Raw genomic sequence first — 21,866 nt, 5'->3', positions numbered from 1 at the left:
AATAAGAGTAATTAATTTTGGATTGGAAACCTTTTTAATCAAATATTTTTTTCTATATCCATAAATTCGTAAAAAATTAATTATTAAGTCACTATGGGTGGATTTTATCAAAGATTCAAAATTGTCTTTTATTTCCCACTACTTACTTAATGGTGTTTCAAATTTGATTAGTTGTTTTTTTGAAATTATTATCTCGTTGAAATTGTGAAAAAGAATGAATATGCAAATGTAAATGGAATATTGTATAATAAAACAAGGTGTCACAAATTCCAAAATTCCTCCCCTACCTTTTCGGACTTTTGCAAGAAGCCATTGCATGCATGACACCACTACAATTAAATTCCCTAATATATATATATATATATTCTCTCTCTAGTTTTTGTTTTTATTATTTTTAGAGTGCTTATTTAAATAATACTGTGATTAAATAATAAAAATTTTGTAAACAAAAATAAGTTTTGCAACAAATTACCAAACTTAGTAAAATTTAAATTTAAATCAAAGTTTTAAACTATTACTTTAGTTCAAATTTTAAAATCATCCATACTAATTAGTGGAGTGACGTAATTTCAATTTTAAAAAAATGGTTAATCTTATTAGATGGTCGTCCTAAATTTGCTCGTGTGACGTTTTAAATACAACATTTTTATAATAAAATTAGTTAAATTAAATTATAAATTATAAATTTACTAATGAATTCTTTAGGTCTATTTTATCCTTGAACTTTAAAAGTGACTCTCGTATAATACTCAATAAATGTAATTAAGAGTACATTATTAAGTAGAAAAAAAATAATCGTGGATAGATAAAGCTTTTGCATTGGAGAAATAATACTCTTTCAAAACTTCTTTTTGATTCTTGATTCTCGAACTAGTGGATATATAAAAAGAATTTAGTTAAAATTTGCACAACCTTAGTTTAAAGTATTTTTAGTTGGAACAATTTGAAATCATATCTTCCTTTGAGTGTTTGGAGTTGATCGTACCGGTTGAACATTTTCGATTTTGGCCAACCAACCACTCTCTTCTAATATTTTAATTGGTTTATTAAATAAAAGGTAAATATATGTACGATAACCTAAAATATTAAAGCCATATTTGGTGCCGTAACAATTTTGTTTTTTGTTTTTGTTTTTTAAAATAAAGCCTATTTTTTCTTTGTGATTTACAGTAACATTCGTAACCAAATTCATGAAGCAAAACACTATATTTTAAAAGTAATATTTTTAGTCTTTAATTTTTAATTAAACTATTGGTAGAATATAAATAAAAAAAATTACTTTTAAGGTAAAAAGCAGTGTGTAGAGACCTAATTTTATAGAAATTTATATTTGGTAAGGTTAAAACTAAAAGGCAGATATCATAAATGAAATTAATTAACGTCGAATTATGAGGTCACAGGAGAATGTACCTGAAAGCAAAAATTAAAATTCAAAACAAGTTTTACCAAAAGCCCAACATAAAATGCAAATTACGAACTGAAGAGTGAGAAAATTGCAAATTGCAATATTCAGTGGACAAACAACTAAAGAAAAGCAATACAGTAGGAAGCCTTTAGAATCGAACTTTTTAAAAAAGTGATTCTAAAGAATATTTATAAATTTGTCTCAGTTTTCCTTATAAGCCAATATTACGCCAGCTCAATTTAAGATCGGTAAAATTGATAAAGAAATAGCAATTTTTATAGTAAGTTTAAATTGATTATAAAAGGATTATGTATCGATATTCTTAATATATAGCAATTATAGAGTTGATGGTTAGTTTCTACATTACGATTTGCTTTATTAATTAATTGAGTTTTATTTAAGTTAACGATTTTATTATTTTATCATGATCGATATTATATTTAATCTCTAAAATTTTGTAATTAAGTCCGACAACTTACATAAATACGACTATTGGGATTTAATTAACATGAAACCAACGTCATGGTGTCCGTTAGTCATCCTTTTTAAGATATATGAATAAAATCTTGTGCATGCATCGTATATTTTATTTTTCATTTCTTAGATTATATATTGATTTGTGATTTTTTTTTTCTTTTTTTGGGTTCATAGATGAACCAAAATTGAATTCAATTTTTATAAATTTGTTTAAAATACTGAATAATTAATTATGTCAACTATGTATACTATCTATAATAACCTGCAAATGTTGCAAATTTAATAAAATAGTACTGAAATACTAAAACAAGGAAAATGTTTATAAATTAACTTCAATGTATTCGATTAATGCTATCATCTTTTACAGAGAAAAAAAGGAAAAAAGGTCCATGCATGCATGTATGCAACGATGGTTTAAAAATAATTTGATGTATTCCCACTGGCTATATTTATATAGCTTCACTAAGAGTAAAATATTTAAGTGATAAGCAATGGTAAATGAAGTAATTAACTACCAGATTGATAACTATATCTAACATTCCCTCAAGTTGGATGATACAAATCAACAATTCCCTTATTTTAATCTTGATTTAACATGGTTTTAATTTTGTTTATTTAGTAAAAAACTTGAAAATGACTTGTTTTTAACACCAGCTGGTCAACTTAATTAAAATTAACGAGGAGTATGGAACGGTTAATCAAGCATTAACGATTCATTCTTTTCTTAAAAAAGAATTAGTATTGAAATAAAAGCATGAAGAAGAGAGAGAAAGAAGTAGGGGAGCAGCGAAAATAGAATTTTCTTCTCAAATACTCAAAATCCACCCATCCGCAGCCGTCATCTCACACACGAATTTTGCACCGGCCCTACAAATACAATTCTTCTCCAACATTATACCGCCACTCTTTTCTTTTTTCTCTCTCACGCACACACCACACACACGTATGTTTGCAATTCTTTACGAATCTACCGTTGACAGATAAAATTTGAAATCTCAAACTTACATAATAAGTATAATTTATACGGCTTTAAGAATCTAGCTAATTTTAAAATTTAGATGTTTAGGAAAATAGGTAAGCATATAGATACATACCTATACAAAAATATAATTTATACAATTGTATAACTTTGAGAGTCTAATTTTAAAATTTGGATGTTTAAAAAAATAGTTAAGCATATATATATATATATATTCAGAATAAAAGGTAAAATTTTCTTATAAATATTACTGTCATGGTTAAATCTAACCCTATATTTTAAGTATTGGTTTTGTATAGGCTCTTATTACAAGCATATAAAGTCAAAAAGTAAAACTACGAAGGTTTAGACCCAATATGAATGACGTCACGATTCACAAGTTATGTGAAGATGTGTGAAAGGGTGTTAGTTATTTTTAATGGAACCTTCTATTGATTAGGATAAGAGTAAGTATTAATAAGAAACGGAACAAATGTCATATCCGAACCAAACTCACTTTTAAACTTTCATAAAAAAGAAAAAAAAAAAAAGGAATTGAAAGACATTATTAGTATTAACATTTATTTGACCTGAAAAAGTTACCGTTGACATAATGTTTGAAGTGTATTTGAAATTAACTGCAGCGTCGTTTATGTAAATTATCCAAACTTTATAACGCCACTTCTCCTTCACAACGGAACGAGTGGAAAGAGAGAAGACTGGAAATAATAATTTCCACACGTCTGACCAATCAAAACCGCGGAGACGAACATGGAAATGACGAGAATACCCTCGACGAATATCAAGAAACTCTTCCAAATCATTTAGGGATCCAATTAATTATTTAGGCATTTTCCTCACCATTTTCCTTTTTCTTTAGTATTGAACAGTGTTTAAAATATTGATATTGACTCGTAAGCCTCAAGCAATTAGTGCCCCAACCTCCCACTTCCTCCTCTGTATAAATAAACAACCGTATTCAAACCGAGTCGATACCGAGTTGAAGAGAGACAGAAAAACAGAAAGAGAAAAGATTTTAGAGAGAGAACGGATGGATGATGCAATTGACAGCAAGAAAACGAAGACGAAGAAGAGGAGAGTATTCAGCTTCCAGAGGCTTAGAGATTCGTGGAAGTGGAAATTTCTTAGAGATTTCAAGTGGAAGCGATTGAATCTCCAGATCGGTTTCTTTGACGCTATAATTTTCCGAATCGTTTCTCTGTTTGAAGCCATTGCGTTGGTAGGCATCGCCGGTTTCTTCTTCCTCTGTTGTGGCGGTTGCCGCTTTTGATTCCATATTCGCATGTGCTTTTGATATTAACCGACTTCTGTATGTATTTGTTAATTTGTTATAAAAATTTCCTTCCTCTTCAGTATATATATATATATTTTTTCAAGTCATTATCAATTAATTCTCTTTTCGAATTGTGTTGATCTCTGTGGCTTTGATATCTGTGACGAAACGACGTACGAACTTGTTAATTAATCGAGCAAAACTCTTGAGTTTTCGAATTGAATTCATTGGTTATAACATTGCGTTGAAGAAGTTTGTTGGTTTGGACGATATGAATTTGGTAAGAATAATTTAGGAGGTATTGAACATAAATTTTCATGAGAGCGTAAGAGAGATATGAATAAATTAGGTTAGAATAATATTGTTAAGTGAGAAGGAGTTGGTCATCGACGGCCGCGAAGAAGGAAAGGAAGAGTGATTGTGATGGAAGGATTGAATAATCTTCTTTCCAACTGTCTCGAACTATTCTTCGAATATTAGAGCCTTTCACGTTTGTGTTTCTCTGGCAATATTCACCTCTTTTTATCTTCTATTAAAATACAATTTTATTTTATTTTATTTTAGTTTCAATATTTTCAATTTTGTCTATTAAAAAAAAAACAAAACTTAAATGTATTTTCGAGTTTAGTAAAAAAAGTTATAGATGCAAAACATTTCTTTCTAAACATAATCTAAATTAAGATTTTTTAAAATTTTGAATGATGTTTTGTTTTTATCTTTCAATATAATTACTTAAACATTTTATGAAGTAAGATTTGACACCAATTATGGACATATCTCAAAAGGACAAATATTATTTTTGTTTTATTTATTTTTGCAAGTTTCGTCGAATTATTCTATCGAAATTTATTATGGATAAATTCTTCCTACTTTCTTTTCAAAAAAATATATTTTAATTGATGATTTATGTGTGACTAAAGGTGTGATGTATAAAAATTGATGCATGGTACATTTGGTCTACTCAATTATTATTTTATTTTCTAAAAGGTCCTTTTGAAGAACGATCGATAAAGCTAGAGATTAATTCCTAAAATTTATTATTATAATCTTTTTATTTTAATGTGCAAACTTGCAAATGATTAGAACATTAGTAGGCGTAGCAACATAGTTGATAGGATAGTTGATAGGATGATACTCCCGTGGTAAATTTGTAACATTCTCCGGTGGAAGAAAATAGTTTATATAATAAAATCGATAAACCATTTTTAAAGCAATAAACAAATCGCTTAAAACTATAAATTATTTTTTTGTCATGCACATATATTTATATCCCATTTAAACCATATTCGCTCTAACAATCCATATTGATTAGTTGTGGTGCATTTTACCGAGTTGAACATCGGATAAAAAGGAGTTTTGATTGTCAATTTTAAGGGGAGATCACACAACCAAATGATTTAACTTTGCAAGCTAAGTTTTATGATAAACTAAGAAGAACAAAGAAGTATAAAAGTAGTGAATAATAGTTTGGTATGTTTTCAAAAATAAATTATTGGAGAATCTTATAATGATGGAGACAGTAATATAGTCTTTGCAAACTAAACCACATGGTGAAAAATTAGATGCATAAAATTAACGTTAATCTATAGGATTTCGGTCACTGTCACATTGATTTTTTTTTCTTCTGTATATTAGATATACATTTAATGACATATCATTGCATTCAATATCAAACTCAAAGTGAGATTATATATATATATATATATATATATATATTATTTTGTTAAATTATTATTCAAGTTGATGTAAAGATTCAACTGTCCAAATAAGAAGAAACTCACATCAAATTTCATCCAAATGGAGAAAAAATCCACTTGATATAAGATATTTTCATAAGATATTATTCATCAATCAACATCTAGTAATCCAATTCTAGACATATGTTATCAGTTTGGGGTTACATTTGAAACATTTTTAGATTTCTTTTCTAATTGATAATGATTTTTTCTTTTTAAATATGAAGGCAAAATTATGCACATATGTATATACACATGCATACATTATTGATAAATTAGTAGTGTATATGAGAAACACATTGACGTATTATTTATCAAAACTAAAAGAGAAATCAAAGAAAGTCGGCTTTTATTCAAAGTCAAACTTTTTATTTTGTCAAAATTAATTCTTGAAATTGTACTTTTAAAGTTTGACCAACAATAAAGGATAGCTTGCATTACAAGTTAATGTCAACTTTTAATGGGTAACAAATTTTTTATTCGATAATATCTATATATAATTTGTCAAATTATAGATATCGCATAATTAGAAAGTTATTGTATAATTTTAACATGTTTATATGCAATTTAGCCATCTTCATTTCATATACACATTGCACAAATGACCCAATTTTTTTTGAAAGTCACATTCTAATTGATATTTATTATAACGTTTTTGTTTATGAAATCCTAATGTAAAACATACAAATTGAAGTTCTAACCACAGAATAATATCATAAGTTTTAAAAGATATGTCTTTCGAAGGATTATAATAGGGTTGGTATATTAAGTATTTTAGGTGCATTTAATGATTATCTTCCAAGTTGATATTTTATTCATATGCAATTTTCACAATAATAATTTACAAATTTTAAACTATAAAATGTTTCTATCCCATCGTTCATATTTCAAAATTATGTAATTTAGATTTAGTTCAAATTTTCAAATATTATAAATAATCAAGAATGACAGTAATTTTGAAAATGAAAAACTAGGGTCTTTAGTAATTACTTAAATTTTTTTGTATTTTGAAATTGGAACATTTTTAAAATTTTTAAAAATTATAAAATAAACTAAAATATAGCAAAAAAAATTTATTTCATCAATGATAAACACTAATAAACTTATATTACTATCTATAACGTTACTAACTAATAGAAACATATCAATCTCTATCATTTATATAACCTGAAATTTTGTTATATTTTTATAAATATTTTGTCAAATTTATTATTTTTGATAATTTCTATTTCAAATTTTTGTTTATTAAAAACAAAAATATATTAAGTAATTGGTTTTTTTATTTTAAAAATAAAATATATTTTTTAAGAAGAATAATTATGAATAGAAAAATATTAAAACCATTTACAAAATATAGAAAAAGAAAGTTAAATAAGTTATAGCGGATCCGTGAATTTTGTTATTTTGTAAATAGTTTTAGTATTTTATTATTTTCTAAAATGACTATTTCTTTATTTTTGTTTTCATTTTCAAAATTTCTACATAATTTTAGAAACGAGCTTTATAAATAATTTTAAAAAATCCCCAAGAAAACATATAACCTTTTTTTTAATAATGTTGTTTTAATGTAAAAAATGGGATGACAGAATATATTGATAAAGATAGGATTATGTCCGTCCACGATTTCATATAGTCATAAATAGGATCCACGACTCCACAATCTTATTTTTATCAATACTTTTACGAGTCTATATTATTTTTTTAAAACAATATTATTTAAAAAGATGGTTCGAGAAGGCTTGTTTTTAAAATTAAAATTAAAATACAAAATACATTGGATTACAAACAAAACCTAAAACTAGAAATTGCGACGTGGCAATTGGAAAATTGAATATATATATATATATATATAAAAGAAAAGAAATGGGTGTCTTTTCGGACTTCGATGCACAAAAATATCTTCATCCTTGAAGCAGGTTCTGCAGTAGAAGATAACTGCCGGAGGTACCGTTTCCTTATCCGTTCCCGCCTCTTCTTCTTCTTCTTCTTCTTCAACATTGCCTCCAAAAACCCTACCTAGAGAAAAAAAATATGCAGACCTTATTCTGCTCCCCATCTTCATCTTCTTCCCTTGCCATTTTCAAGCTCAACCAAAATCCTCTTCTCCCCCATCTTGTTTCTACACCGCGTTTAACCCTCAAAAGAAGACCCGCTTCCACCACTCGAGCACTTCTCTCAGCTCATAGAGAATCAGTTCTGAAGGATTTTCAGGAGCGACGAGCTCTCAAGGTAAACCTATTTTCAGCTTTCATTTACTGATACTCTCTGTTTCGACTGAGGATGGAAAATGTTACCGTTTTAGGATATTGCAATCAAATTTGGAATTTGAGAAAGATTTAGTTTGATTTGATTATTTCTAGCCAGTGTTAACTGCACGACCATTGCAACCCGTTTATAACAATATTAATAAAATTCCGAGTGGGATAGTGTTCATGAATAACCAAGAATAGGCTGGTTCTAGCGTTCATGTAGCTCTATTTTTGAGTTTGATTACTTATTTCTCTCTCTAAATCTGTAATGCAATTGCATTATATGGGTTTCAGATTATTTCAGGCCTGCAGAACCTTGACAGGGAAAATGTGGCATCTGTAGTCACCGCAGCAGACAAGGTGAGTTGTTTGGTGTAATTTAGTCTTGTTTGATTACCTTTTAGTTTTTTGCTTTTAAAAATGAAACTTATAAACATTACTCTTACTTATGGTTTTCTTGGTTTGTTATTACTTCTTACAAATGTTTTTAAAATTCAAGCCAACTTTTTCAAACTTATTTTTGTTTTCATTATGAGGTACATAATTCAAAATTTTCCTAAAAAAGATGAATATTTTTGTATAGGGATAACACACAAATTCAAGTAGAATTTTCAAAAACAAAAAACAAATAATTATCAAACTAACCATTGGCATATAGTATTAACAGTTTGAGTTTCTGGGTTGAACGTCGATAACTGAATTTATATTCTAACTAACATGTAAAATGGCTCTTAGGAATATAGGAATAAACTGAGTGATACGACTTTAAAGGTATTATTAGACAACATGAGATTTTATCTCAAAATCAATTGACAATGAAAGAAGTAGTCAATTTTTCATACAAAGAGTATGAGGTTCCCTTTCAATGAAAAGTTCTTAATTCTTTTTCGAACTAATGACAATGTACTTTCTTCTCCATGTTGCTTTCGTATTGTTTTCAGGGGGGAGCGACTCATGTCGATATAGCATGCGATGCAGAGTTAGTGAAGCTTGCCATTAGTTTAACTTCTCTTCCAGTAAGTTAATAATCTTTAAAATCTAAAAGAGTTTATGTCACATTCTTCTGAAAACTTTCCATCCATCTCATCTCTGCATGTTACAGGTTTGTGTTTCTTCTGTGGATCCAGCAGAATTCTTACCTGCTGTTGAAGCTGGAGCATTAATGGTTTGACCCCTAATTAGTTGCCTTCAATTTTCTCTGAGTTTTACATACTTCACTATATAGAAGAATTTCCTCAAGCAGTAATAATCTCATCAAGAGTACATTTGTTTTAATGAATCTGATTGAAAATTGCAGGTAGAAATTGGAAACTATGATTCATTTTATGAGGCGGGAATAATTTTCTCTGCAGATCAGGTACAAGGCATTACGATAGCATTACGAACATGTTATATATTTTAAGCATCAAGAAACTAATAATGCATTTAGTTGAGCCAATTTCCAAGTACTAAAAACTCGAATAATATGAGCAAATGACCAAGAGGCTAAATGCTCAAACGGAGTATAATAATTCAATCAATCTTTCGCGAATACAACTTCTTGATGCATTCGTTCTAATTTTTGAATGATGTTTCTTTGATGTAGATATTAAATCTAACAAAAGAGACTAGGAGGTTACTGCCATCTGTGGCCTTGTCCGTCACCGTGCCCCACACACTTGGACTTCCTGATCAGGTTAAAGCAGGGGCTTATTAATGCAAGTTAAGGATTTTTTTATTCCATTCTCGTTGTTGTTGTGGTAACTGAAACTTTGAGATATTAACAGGTCAAGCTGGCAGAGTTGCTGGAACAGGAAGGTGTCGATGTTATACAAACTGAAGGAGGAAAATGCTCTCATCCTTCAAAATCTGGCATCCTCGGCTTGATCGAGAAGGTAGGATGTAGAATCTACTGGTCAGAATTCTACAATATTTATCTCGCAGGGCCTAGATTAACTGTTTCAAGTTAAATTTATGGCATATTTTCCCAAAACCAAAATAAAATATGAGATTCAGAAAACCAGTAGTTGGAGGAACGACTATTTAATCCAAACATCTACCCTCTGCGAGGGCATATCAAGATTAATTTTACAGGAATCAAAACACAATCAATATACAATGATACGTAAATGATAAAAAATTACAAAATAGCTAGGTAATTCGAGAAACTTTGACTCTCTCTTCTTGAGATTTCTACCTCCGTATTTATAACCAAATTTCATAACAACTCCTCTATTTAATTACTATTAGACTCTGCTTGTTTCTTGTTAAAAAAAATAATACTAATAGACCTTAATATCCTAATAACATTCTAATACCAATCCCATCAGAATTCTCTGCATAATTGATAATACTGCTCAAGTTTTCCCCTTAACAAAGATATTTTCTGATTTTTCATATTAGACTCTTCTCTGCGAAACTAAGCAAGGGTGAAGAGTCAGTCTTAGTTTTATATAACTACATTAAATATGTTCTTTAGCAAAAGCTTAGTGAAGTACATATACCAGTCTTCTATGACTGCAACTCTACCGCTTGAATTTCTCATTGATGTAAATACTGTAACTTGCCTATTTGAATTTGATAATAACAGGCAGCGCCTACACTAGCAGCTGCGTATTCAATCTCAAGGGCTGTTAAGATTCCCGTTATGTGTTCGTCTGGATTAAGTGCTGTCACTGCACCAATGGCTATCACAGCTGGAGCTGCAGGCGTGGTATGCCACTCCTTCCTGATCTCTCCCCACATAATCTGCTCAGATTGGAATTCTGGGTTTATGAGTTAATGTTTCTGTTATGAGTATAATAGAGTGAAATGATGTTGATGTCTATCTAATGCAGGGCGTGGGATCAGCAGTTAACAAGCTCAATGATGTCGTAGCGATGATTGCAGAGGTTAGGAGCATTGCTGATTCTTTAACACCATCGGCTGCCCAGCTAAGCAGACCCAATAGCGCGTTTTTGAATTTGTAGATTTATGGTTCTCTTGTGCATATGCGAATATTAGCTTGCCTTTGCCAGCGCACGGTAGGAAACATTTGCCTTAAATAAGATCCCTTCATTTGGCTTTCCCCATAACATGCTTTTTTGTTAAGACTCCAAAAGAACGATTCCTGTTGCCTCCTCCTATGTTAGTAATTGCATAAGATCCTTCAAAGATGACAACGTCGATGATATTTCATAGCATCGACATTTTCGTTAAAAGAGCAGGATAAGAATTCAAGCCTATTGAGAAACACTCTTTATCAATTGGACCACATCACATGTTTAAAAGATTATGCTATTTTCCAGAGCAGTAAGGATTTTACTGTACAGAAGCAAGATGCTATTCCAAAGCTGTAAATTCAACCATGCTGCAAGATTCTTATCGAAAAGCAAAAAAAAAATACACAAAAATACTACCGAAAGAGGAAACCCTCTAGCCAGATTAAATTCGTAGCGGTGCGCATATAAACTATTTAGATATCTATTATTTGAACTCAGAATACAATCGACATAGGCTTAGGTTGGAATTGCGCTTCTGAAATAATCAGTTGCATTTTGAGAAAGGCATCATACAAATTATAATACTAGAACATTTACAAAATTAAGTATAGATGTAAACAAACATGGATCCGTGGCGCAATGGTAGCGCGTCTGACTCCAGATCAGAAGGTTGCGTGTTCGATTCACGTCGGGTTCACAAATAATTTTCCTTTTTTAAACTTACTTATTTGTTAAATTACCACTAAATTATCGTTTTTTATACAAGTATTAATGCTAAACTGTCGTGTTTAATTAGGCATTTCATCTATTTTCGTATTTATATGTAACATTAATCTTTTCATTGGATATTTAACATTAAATACAATACAAGATAATTGTTTTTTTAGCGCTTTAAATCGAAAATAATTTCATTTAAAAATATTTGATCAAAATTAAACCAGAGAATAAAAGGTGGCTAGGAATTGAATAGAGAATGAGCAATAAAAAGAAAAGACATGAAAGAACGGATTTGAAATTTCTAGGAAAGTAGGATTTAAAATCAAGATAAGTGATTTTATATAAGCTAATGTACAATCAAATTTACAAACAACGTAGACGGTAAGATTCTCCCACAATAATTTTTTTACTCCGACAAACCTCATCCCACTCGGAGCCATAGTCTTCAGAACATCTGGTTAACAAAAGAAGCGAGTTCTAACTTCTAAATAAACATTGAATTGAACTCTTTGAAGTTCCTGATTTAATTTAAGTTCTAACTAATTATCATTAACTTAAAAAAAAAAAACCATTTACTGGAGAAATTTATACAGAATATAAATTAAACAACTAAGAGAGAAGGGGGAATTGTTGTCCTTGAACAATCTCTTCCTACAGAATCCTAGCTATAACGAACAACAGCCACACAGCTCTATCCATCAATCTCCCAATCTTCCTCAGATTCTTGGTGTATTCCACTTTCCTGCATTGGTTTTTGCAAAAGCTCATTCTCTGTTTTTTCATCTTACAAAACATGGAATTAGTGTGCTGTTCAATAAGAAAATCAGCAAACCATGTCAGAGCCTTACCGTCCTCTTCTTATATTCTGTCATGGCTTTGTCAAACTCTGCACGTTTCTCTGTAGCAATATCATAATATTGTACTTTTTCCTGATGTAAGAAACCACGTAAATGGAACTTTTTAAGTTCTTGCTCTTTTTAGGAGAAAAGAAATTAACTTCTAGATGCCATCAACTTCCATAATGAAGATTCCATTTACAAAGTGTTATATTTTTTTCTAAAATAAGAAACAACTTATTTGATCTAATGAAAGGAATAAAAACTTACAGAAGTCTTAATTGGAACTGATAACCTACAAGGCAAATCCTACGATAATCATATCCGTTCAGTATTGTAATGAATACGTTAACAGACATACAATAGCATCTAATTTTAGATGTAGTGTTATCTGCCGCATGGTGTCTGTTTTTCTTTTGAAAACAAAAGAAGCTAGAAAGCAACTCATACATATGCATACGTCTTTGTCATCTCAAGAAAGCTTGAAGGTAGATCAATACGAACCAAATAGCCATGATTTGTAAAGATCTAAGTTTTGTGTACAAAAATAAATTGAAGTATACTATCAATCACTAAATTTGAGATAAAGTTGAGCATTGATAGAATATGAACCTCATATGTCATTGTTTTCCATTTCTCCCCACATGCCTTGCCAACCTGATGTATGAAATCAAAAAGCATCAAGGTAACAATTGATAATAAAAGTGACCGGCATTGAACTTTCACAAACTTACATCACGCATCGTCTTGACATCTGGATTCTGTTCTTGAAATTCCTTGCGGAAATCGTCCCTTGAGAATGATGATACAGTTTAGTTCTGTAAGCTAACGTCCTAAATGGTGCCAGGTTTCATCAACTACAGTATTAAAACATGCGTGCTAAAAAGACTGATGGAAAGATTCCCTAGCTATCCCAACGGTTGTACTGTATATGCTAATATGAACAGTAGAGTGAAAATCAACATTGCAAGTTTTAGAAATCAATAGTGTCCTAAAGATGTCTATTATCAACTCTCAAAAAAACAAACCATTAGCTCAATATGTCGCTTCAAATGTCTATCATTGAAACTTACAGCAGCTACTGATCCAGTTCTACATGTCAATCTCTTCTACTCACGATACTATGAATGTTTCAATTAGATTCTTAAACTTACGAGTACCAACTCAGCACGAGTTCACCATATAGCATGTGAGTATCATTTCTTAGAAGTATACTTGGGCAGGACAATTTTCAATGTCTCAAAAGCTCTCGTGGAGTTTCAATATCAAATCATATCAACCGAAATATATGCATGAGGCATAAAAAGCAGATTAAATCAAAATCAGGCAGCATTTAACGCACATACTACATAACTTCATTCAGTTTAAAGTTAAAGAAGCAGTTGGCAGACTTAATTAAGATGACAATCGTGATAGTCAGAAACAGAATAACAAAAAGATGAACAATATGCATTGCATATACGCAGAAGGGCATTACTATTGAAGACTATAAGCAATTCATGTCGCAGCCACATAAAGAACCCTAAATCAGTAACCAAACCAAGGTTTTCGTGAAATTTTATATCCCTACCTTAATATATGTGCAATGGGACCATGACACTGCCTGCATCTTTTAATACGTGCACACTAAAACCATGGAAATGCAGACAACTTTAATTAATATGCAAACATAAGAACTGTTAAAGTGTTTAAGTTGACTTACGCAATTCAAGTACTAAACAAGAGATAACAGTAAGAGAACGGGATCATACAAAAAGTAAAAGAAAGCAGTAGGTGGTTTCTTTGGCTTATTGACATCAAATCTATCATTTTTCTTCTTCTGTTTTGATTTTGGCTTCTTTATTGTCTTCGTTCTCTTATTATCCGTGTTAAATCTGCTAGCTTTTGCTGCACTTTTCATCTCTTTCCTTCTTTTTACGCGTAATCCCGTAACCCTGAAGGTTTCCACAAAAATTGTAATGAGCAACATACTCATAAAGAAGAGGGTAAAAAATTATGAAAGCTTGGCAGCTGTAAAATTATGAATCCTTGGCAATCATTTTAACAATATACGGTTTGATTAACATGGTAAACTACATAAGCCCAAATGGGTAGAAATTCCCATAACTGCTTTCCACCATTGAAATTGGAAGCGATACTTGAAAAGCAGCAACTCAGAGTTCAAGTCACTTGAAAATAACTAAAGTGGCTATACGGGTTTAGAGAATTAGTCGTTATTGCTTTATTTCGTGGTCCGTCGTGGTTCTATTTAGCTAACAGAAACTTCAGAAGCATAGCTCGAAAAACGATGACCGTGAATATAAACGAGAGAGGAGTCATAGGGATAGTGTTTATTTACTCTGAAGACGCTTCGGAAGAATCATGCGCAGAAGCTGAAGGTGATTTTTGGAGATTTTTCGCTTTCGCCATTGTTCTGCGCCGTTGTGCTCTGCCTTGGTCAGCAAGTGGCAAATCTCGGCCCGGACTCGGGCTTGCTGATACGATCTATGTGTAAATAACCATATCATACTATAAACATATTTTTCTTATAAAATGTGTTTTCGAAAGTCTCCCCTGCAATGTAATAAAATATTATAAATAAATAAAAACTATTTTTTAGAAATAATTAAGTATATAACATTTTGTCAAAAAAAAAAAAAAAATCATAGAAGTTTGAAAGACTTTACTTAATTTCTAAAAATTATTACTATTATAATTACATTTTTTTTTCTAACCCTTATAAATTTAGGACATTTAGTCGGCCCATGAGGTTGGGCTAACAGGCCGAAGTTAACTTTCAGCCCGTTAAACTGAACTTACTTGTATGGGCCGCGAAGGAAACTTCCCGCCTAAAGTAAACAATTTTCGCGCCAAATCTGAACCCCTTATTGGCAAAGTGATCAATCGGACTCCTGTCTGTCTCTGGATTCAAGGTTCTCTTCACTCGTCATCTATCGCCGCCGGTTCGTCGACGAAGAAGCAAAGCAGAGGAAAGTTAGGGTTAGGTAAATGGACATTGGCGAAGAAATTAGGGCAGCTCACAAGCGAGATTTTCTGGAATTCCTTGAACAGGATGTGGGTTTCCCTTTTCTAAACCCTCCATTTGCTTCTTTTTCTGTTACTCTAACGTCTCCTCACAATGTTTTTTTTTTACTGATTTGACTCAGGTTGGGAAAGGAATTTACATGGAAGAGATCAAAGCCATGATTAATCATAAGCGACATCGCCTCATAATCAACATTTCTGATCTTCATTCTTTCAGAGATCTTGGTCCCAGGTTTTTATGCCTTCTTTCTTCATCATTTTATATTGTATTTTACTTTATATGCTAGGGTAGTTCGAATTTATAGCTCATTGGGGAGTAGTATTTGGGTTTAAGTTGTCAAATTGGAGTACCTATCCACTTGCCACAACAAAATGGTTTTCTTTGGGATTTCGTTGAAGAACGTAATCATTATACTATGAACTCTGCATACTGTGTGGTTGGTGGTAACTAAAGAAATATTCGCGGTACTGTGATACATAGGGTTCTTTTTTTTCCCAGTAGTTCTGTTGGAGCTTTCGTTTCTGGTTGCACCTTGCAGCGTAGTATTTATAAACGAGGATTTGAAGTAACGCATTTTACAGTTTGTTTACTTTCATTTGTCTGTAGGGTGCTTAGGCATCCCAGTGAGTACATTCAGCCATTCTGCGATGCAGTTACAGAAACTGCTCGCAGTATTGACCCAAAATACCTCAAGGAAGGAGAACAGGTTCTGGTGGGCTTTGAGGGCCCCTTTGTTTCTCGCCGGGTCACTCCCAGGGAACTTCTCTCTCAGTTCATTGGCTCTATGGTCTGCGTTGAGGGCATTGTTACCAAATGTAAGATTACCTTTGCTAAATAACACTTGACACACGTTCTTTAATCATACCAATCTAGTTATTTCTCGTAATTTTGATAATTATTATTGGTCATGGCATGAGCAAATGTAACACTTGAAATACGTACAAACACGCACATTTGTAACATAGCTGTGAAGTTGTCTACTCTTATCTCAACTACACTATTGTTCCATTGAAAATTCTCAGTATATGGCTTCTACATTAATACTTAATCTAACGAGCTATTCTTTTCATTTCATGCATGATGCGCACCTGTGATTGCAAAATCTATCTAAATTAAACTATGACCACATTGTCTGTAAATTTTGGATATGTTTTTGGTTGTATGCATGGCGTAGGTTGGTTTAAATTTTTGAAATATTGATTAAAGAAAAACTTGATTGTATCTCACAATAATTTCAAATATTTGATATTTGTCTTCTTAACAATTGAAGCTGTACATATGCTTCAATAATCCCATTTTACACGAGTTTGATTGGGTGGTCACTGAATACAGGTTCTCTTGTTAGACCAAAAGTTGTCAAAAGTGTTCATTTCTGCCCCACAACTGGAGCTTTTACCAGCCGTGAATACCGTGACATTACATCCAACATGGGCTTGCCCACGGGATCTGTGTATCCCACAAGGGTAATTTTAAATAATTGGTTTCCAAGTAGCTAGTTTTCAATGCTCAAGAAATTGTGCTGAAATAAATTATTTTCTCAGGATGACAATGGCAACTTGTTGGTTACTGAATATGGCCTGTGTAAATATAAAGATCATCAGACCTTATCAATGCAAGAAATGCCTGAGAATTCGGCACCTGGTCAGCTTCCACGAACAGTGGATGTTGTAGTTGAGGATGACTTAGTTGACTGTTGCAAGCCAGGCGATCGTGTTGCTATTGTAGGAGTATATAAAGCTCTTCCAGGAAAAAGCAAGGGCAGCTTGAATGGAGTGTTCAGGTAGCTTGCTGGATTGCTGTCTAAGAACGTTTCTAATTCTATATGTCTTGTGGCTGCTTCTACATCCTTATATTTAGGTTCTTACATACCTTGAACGTTTAACCCTCCTAAAACTCTGGTGGGATACTAAACTCTGTAATCTTTTCTTATAGGACTGTTCTTGTTGCAAACAATGTTTCTCTACTAAACAAAGAGGCTAATGCGCCAATATACAGTCCTGAGGACTTGAAGAATATTAAAAAGATAGCTGAAAGAGATGACACATTTGATCTTCTTGGTAACTCTCTTGCACCTTCCATATATGGACATTCATGGATAAAGAAAGCAGTGATACTGTTGATGCTTAGTGGGGTGGAGAAGAACTTGAAGAATGGCACTCACCTAAGAGGGTTAGTACCTTAGCTGTTCTCGTTTTTCATTTTTCTTTATAGATCTTTGTTGTGGGTTGGACCGTGAACTGTCCAAAAACACACATCGAACAAACAGGTCATGTGTGTGTATGCATATTAATGAATAATACTAATAAAAAAAATCTATTTTCCATTAACTCAATTTAAGCGTTGGCCACAGTTATTAAAAATAGCATTACCTTCTTCTAGTGATATCAACATGATGATGGTTGGTGATCCTTCTGTTGCCAAGTCTCAGCTTTTAAGGGCAATCATGAATATTGCACCCTTAGCAATATCCACAACAGGCCGTGGTTCCTCTGGTGTTGGGTTAACTGCCGCTGTTACATCTGATCAGGAAACAGGTGACTCTTTTTGGTTGTTCTACTTCTAGCATGTCTGGCATCATTTGATAATATTGTAAAGGGTGGTTATATCCTACCATCTGGCAGGAGAAAGAAGGCTAGAAGCTGGTGCAATGGTTCTTGCTGATCGAGGTGTTGTCTGTATTGATGAGTTTGACAAGATGAATGATCAAGATAGGGTTGCAATACATGAAGTTATGGAGCAGCAGACTGTTACCATTGCCAAAGCTGGTATTCATGCTTCACTAAATGCTCGGTGCAGCGTGGTAGCAGCTGCAAATCCCATATATGGATCGGTAATTGATATGCACTCAACTCTCCCTATTATTTTATTTAAGCATATAGTTGATTATGCACATCTGGTCATTATTATACATTAAGACTTTTGGCTTTTGTTTGCACTTCAAATTTACAGTACGATCGCTCGTTGACACCAACCAAGAATATTGGTCTTCCTGACTCTCTACTCTCTCGATTTGATCTACTATTTATAGTCTTGGATCAAATGGATCCCGATATTGATCGCCATATTTCAGAGCACGTGTTGCGTATGCACCGTTATCGTTCAGTTCTTGATGGAGGTAAGGAAATTCATTCACGTGCTCACTTTTTAGTTGTAGACACTATTTAATTACCCTTAAAACAATTAGGTGAGGCTGGGGGATCAATGTATGGAAGAGAGGAAGAAGCTGAAGCCGACACTTCTGTCTTTGTCAAATATAATAGAATGCTTCATGGGAAGAAGACTGATCGTGGTCGGAAGCGTGATACTCTCACCATCAAGTTTCTTAAGAAGTACATTCATTATGCTAAGCATAGGATACAACCTGACCTAACTGATGAGGTGACCTTTCTGGCTATCTACTGCTTTTACTTCTAATGGTGGAGTGTGATAGTGCACTTGAACTGAAACTACTTTAACGAATTAGAAGTCATGGTCCTCTAACTAGTCTGCTTATCTATTATCTTCTTTTTTGTTTCTTCCACTCTTGATCAATTCACATACGTTAGTGCAGGCCTCTGAGCATATTGCAACAGCTTATGCAGAACTTAGAAATTCAACTTCAAATGCGAAGGCAAGTTAGCTTTATCTGAAATGACTACCAGTGTAGTTATGGTATCCAATTTATTATCTGATAGCTGATATAATATGAATGCTTTGTAGACTGGAGGAACTCTTCCAATTACTGCCAGAACCTTGGAAACCATTATACGACTCTCAACTGCTCATGCAAAACTGAAGTTGAGTAGAAAGGTATATTGGTGTTATTATGATCCTGATACTATAATTTACGTGAACGATTATTTTTCCTAGTATTTATTTTAAACATTTTCCTTCAATGACACTTTATTTGAAAATGTAAGGTTTCCAAATCTGATGTGGAAGCTGCCTTGAAAGTTCTTAATTTTGCCATATATCATAAAGAGTTGACTGAAATGGAAGAGCGTGAGCAAGAAAGGGAGAAAGAATTGGAAAGAAAGCGCAGAGCTGAAGATCAAACAGTGGAAAATGACAGACCAGAACGAAGTACCAAAAGAAGAGGGGAGGGGTAAGCAGTATACATAAAGAACAAAGCCTCTATATTTTGCAGCATTATTTTGTCTAGATGTTTCTGTATTTAGGTTCTCTGCCTAAAGCATAATCTTCAACCAAGCATCGAATATAAACTGATTCTTCCATATATCTTATTTTTAATAATTAAAAACCCGACAATTGCTATTGATTGACTAATAAATAAATAATGTGCTGACCATAGTTTTTAATTTTCATACAAGTTATTTAATGATTTTATTTGTTTTTGTCATTAGCTCAAGGACGGATACCATGGAGATCGATGATCCTCCTGCTGAACCTGAACTTGATCTGTCTGCAGAAAGGTTTGTCAAACTGCTAGCAATCACACTGCCTTTCCACATCTTATTCTCATTTTTGGAATTATCTTCATTTTCATTCAAATGCTTTGATATTGTCTTACAGGACCGAAGCATTCAATTCTCTTTTTGGTCAGCATATGCGTGCAAACCGCCTGGATGTTATATCTATTGCAGATATTGAGAACATTGTTAATGCTGCAGCAGATAATCGTTACACTACGGCTGAAATAATGTTGCTCTTGCAGGTAAATGAAAAAGTTCCAATAACACGTAACTTGATCTACGCCAATATCTTCTTAATTGCGAGTTATATTGTTTGGGATCTAATACTTGGAGTTTGAAAATTGGCAGAGACTGCAAGATGATAACAGGGTAATGATAGCTGATACCATGGTCCATATGATATCATGATTCTTGACGACTATTCTAAGCAGGAACTTAACATAGGTACAGTCGTAGTCACTTTAGTTCCCCTCCCGCCATGATTACACCTTGGTTAACTTTTCAAAAACTCTTGCCCTTATATGCAAGTTTTTTTTTTTTTCGGTACTTGTAAATCCCAGTTTTGAGATGGCTTAAACTTCACTTTTTCCATTTTTTCTTATAATTTGAAGTGGCCTGCATCCATGTTCTTGTTCTAAAGATGTCAAGACGAACTCACTCCACAATTGCTAGCTGGTTTTTACTGTTCAATTTAAGTGTCTCAACTCACAGCTTGAATTGAGCTTTAACCCTTTTCATATGTTCCTCTATTGTTAACAGAAGTAGAACACTTCCAGGAGAAACAAACTTGGTGGAAGATTATTTTCCTGTAAAAACATGCCTGGAGTACTTTTACGAACAAAGCTAGAAAAAGTCGGTTGGAATCAGCTTTTTGTACTCGCGGAAGCCGTCACTTGTGTTTCTATTTTTTACTCATCTGTCCCAGTTACTGGGCAACCTTACTAGAACTTGCTAAATCGATCAGTTGGTACATATTTTCTTCAAAAATTGTGCTTAGCCCTCATCTTGGTGCTTGATTGAATGTAATTGATAGAGAATTGATTTTTTATCAATAGCTCCTGAGTATATGGCTGAAGGGTCCTTTTAGCTTGAGAAGGGAAAAAAGGAATGTCCAATCTTAACAATATATATGAACTTTTAGCCATCCTGTTTGGTTACACAAGACTGAAAATAGCAAATCTCTTTCCTAACACCTTTGTCAATTAGCAGCCAATTCTCTGGGGCCTGGACTTAAAAGTATGTATATGTTTAAAATTTTAAATAGCATGTCATGGCAGAAGGCGATTTTACGGATGAAGAGTGTTGGTTTGGTGGCACATTGTATGTGTTTTTGAGTTCAGACTCGAGGCCAAACGCCCCTTCACTTGGTTGCCACCAGAGTTGCCTTTCACAGATTTCCTTTATTGATCACGGATCTTGTGTATTTCCTTCTCCAATAGATTATTTCTTCTTTTTTTTCTTTTTCTCACTTTTAAGTACTGTCAATTATTATGATTATTATTATTATTATTATATTTTAAAATTGAAACCTCCAACCTCCAGTATATAGTAATTAATAGTAAGCAACTTAATTTCCTATGTCTATTTATCTATATTTAATAAAGGTGTAATTTGAAGTTGTTTCGTGAGTTGATACCCTTTTTGCTAATAAATAGATCAAAGAGAAATTACTTTCCTCTAAAAAATAGTTAAGGAAAAGCTGACAACTGAACCCGGCCCATCGTCGAGTTCAACAAACCTTTCTGCAGACAGATCAATAGTATAGTTAAGGACAGTCGAGAGTAGTCTCATACGACT

General features: G+C 32.5%; 3 protein-coding genes and 1 non-coding gene across 5 annotated transcripts; 3 read left to right on the top strand and 1 right to left on the bottom strand.

The window, feature by feature from the left end:
• The first annotated feature begins 7,684 nt into the window (after positions 1-7,684).
• Positions 7,685-11,172, top strand: LOC107990439 (uncharacterized protein ycf23-like). The gene is made up of 9 exons (XM_017043685.2): positions 7,685-8,099; positions 8,414-8,479; positions 9,061-9,135; positions 9,222-9,284; positions 9,417-9,476; positions 9,705-9,794; positions 9,886-9,993; positions 10,689-10,811; positions 10,936-11,172. Exons 1-9 carry the CDS (start codon positions 7,902-7,904, stop codon positions 11,065-11,067), a joined length of 915 nt encoding a protein of 304 aa, XP_016899174.1. The 5' UTR covers positions 7,685-7,901; the 3' UTR covers positions 11,068-11,172.
• A 532-nt stretch (positions 11,173-11,704) lies between these two features.
• Positions 11,705-11,776, top strand: TRNAW-CCA (transfer RNA tryptophan (anticodon CCA)). Its single transcript has one exon. It is a non-coding gene; the product is annotated as a tRNA-Trp (tRNA).
• Positions 11,777-12,111: 335 nt separating this feature from the next.
• LOC103484380 (high mobility group B protein 14) lies at positions 12,112-15,164 on the bottom strand. Its single transcript, XM_008441428.3, has 6 exons — positions 14,971-15,164; positions 14,384-14,566; positions 13,367-13,424; positions 13,245-13,289; positions 12,645-12,725; positions 12,112-12,538 (listed from the first exon to the last, which is right to left on the bottom strand). The coding sequence occupies exons 1-6, from the start codon at positions 15,039-15,041 to the stop codon at positions 12,488-12,490; spliced, it is 489 nt and encodes a 162-aa protein (XP_008439650.1). The 5' UTR covers positions 15,042-15,164; the 3' UTR covers positions 12,112-12,487.
• Positions 15,165-15,494: 330 nt separating this feature from the next.
• Positions 15,495-21,259, top strand: LOC103484379 (DNA replication licensing factor MCM3). 2 transcript variants are annotated; one of them, XM_008441427.3, is made up of 17 exons: positions 15,495-15,686; positions 15,779-15,888; positions 16,264-16,472; positions 16,990-17,120; positions 17,199-17,437; positions 17,590-17,826; positions 18,037-18,191; positions 18,279-18,487; positions 18,607-18,772; positions 18,842-19,035; positions 19,208-19,267; positions 19,357-19,446; positions 19,557-19,741; positions 20,001-20,069; positions 20,170-20,311; positions 20,418-20,513; positions 20,832-21,259. In XM_008441427.3, exons 1-16 carry the CDS (start codon positions 15,621-15,623, stop codon positions 20,475-20,477), a joined length of 2,322 nt encoding a protein of 773 aa, XP_008439649.1. In that variant the 5' UTR covers positions 15,495-15,620; the 3' UTR covers positions 20,478-20,513; positions 20,832-21,259. The 2 variants fall into 2 exon arrangements, with proteins under 2 accessions (XP_008439649.1, XP_008439647.1); XM_008441425.3 differs by having other exon boundaries at positions 15,496-15,686; positions 20,829-21,259.
• Positions 21,260-21,866: the final 607 nt, after the last annotated feature.

This window comes from Cucumis melo, chromosome 8, assembly GCF_025177605.1.
Source record: "Cucumis melo cultivar AY chromosome 8, USDA_Cmelo_AY_1.0, whole genome shotgun sequence".
NCBI lineage: Eukaryota > Viridiplantae > Streptophyta > Magnoliopsida > Cucurbitales > Cucurbitaceae > Cucumis > Cucumis melo.
The sequence above is the reverse complement of the archived record's forward strand: the minus strand, read 5'-3'. Positions and strand labels throughout refer to the sequence as shown.

Coding starts and splice junctions, on each gene's coding strand:
- LOC107990439 (XM_017043685.2), top strand. CDS start 7,902: ATGCAGACCTTATTCTGCTCCCCATCTTCATCTTCTTCCCTTGCCATT. Junction 8,480..9,060: donor TAGTCACCGCAGCAGACAAG/GTGAGTTGTTTG, acceptor TATTGTTTTCAG/GGGGGAGCGACTCATGTCGA. Junction 9,136..9,221: donor TTAGTTTAACTTCTCTTCCA/GTAAGTTAATAA, acceptor TGCATGTTACAG/GTTTGTGTTTCTTCTGTGGA.
- LOC103484380 (XM_008441428.3), bottom strand. CDS start 15,041: ATGGCGAAAGCGAAAAATCTCCAAAAATCACCTTCAGCTTCTGCGCAT. Junction 14,567..14,970: donor TCTTCCGAAGCGTCTTCAGA/GTAAATAAACAC, acceptor GGAAACCTTCAG/GGTTACGGGATTACGCGTAA. Junction 13,425..14,383: donor ACTGCTTTCTTTTACTTTTT/GTATGATCCCGT, acceptor ATCATTCTCAAG/GGACGATTTCCGCAAGGAAT.
- LOC103484379 (XM_008441427.3), top strand. CDS start 15,621: ATGGACATTGGCGAAGAAATTAGGGCAGCTCACAAGCGAGATTTTCTG. Junction 16,473..16,989: donor TGAGGGCATTGTTACCAAAT/GTAAGATTACCT, acceptor CACTGAATACAG/GTTCTCTTGTTAGACCAAAA. Junction 17,121..17,198: donor GATCTGTGTATCCCACAAGG/GTAATTTTAAAT, acceptor TTATTTTCTCAG/GATGACAATGGCAACTTGTT.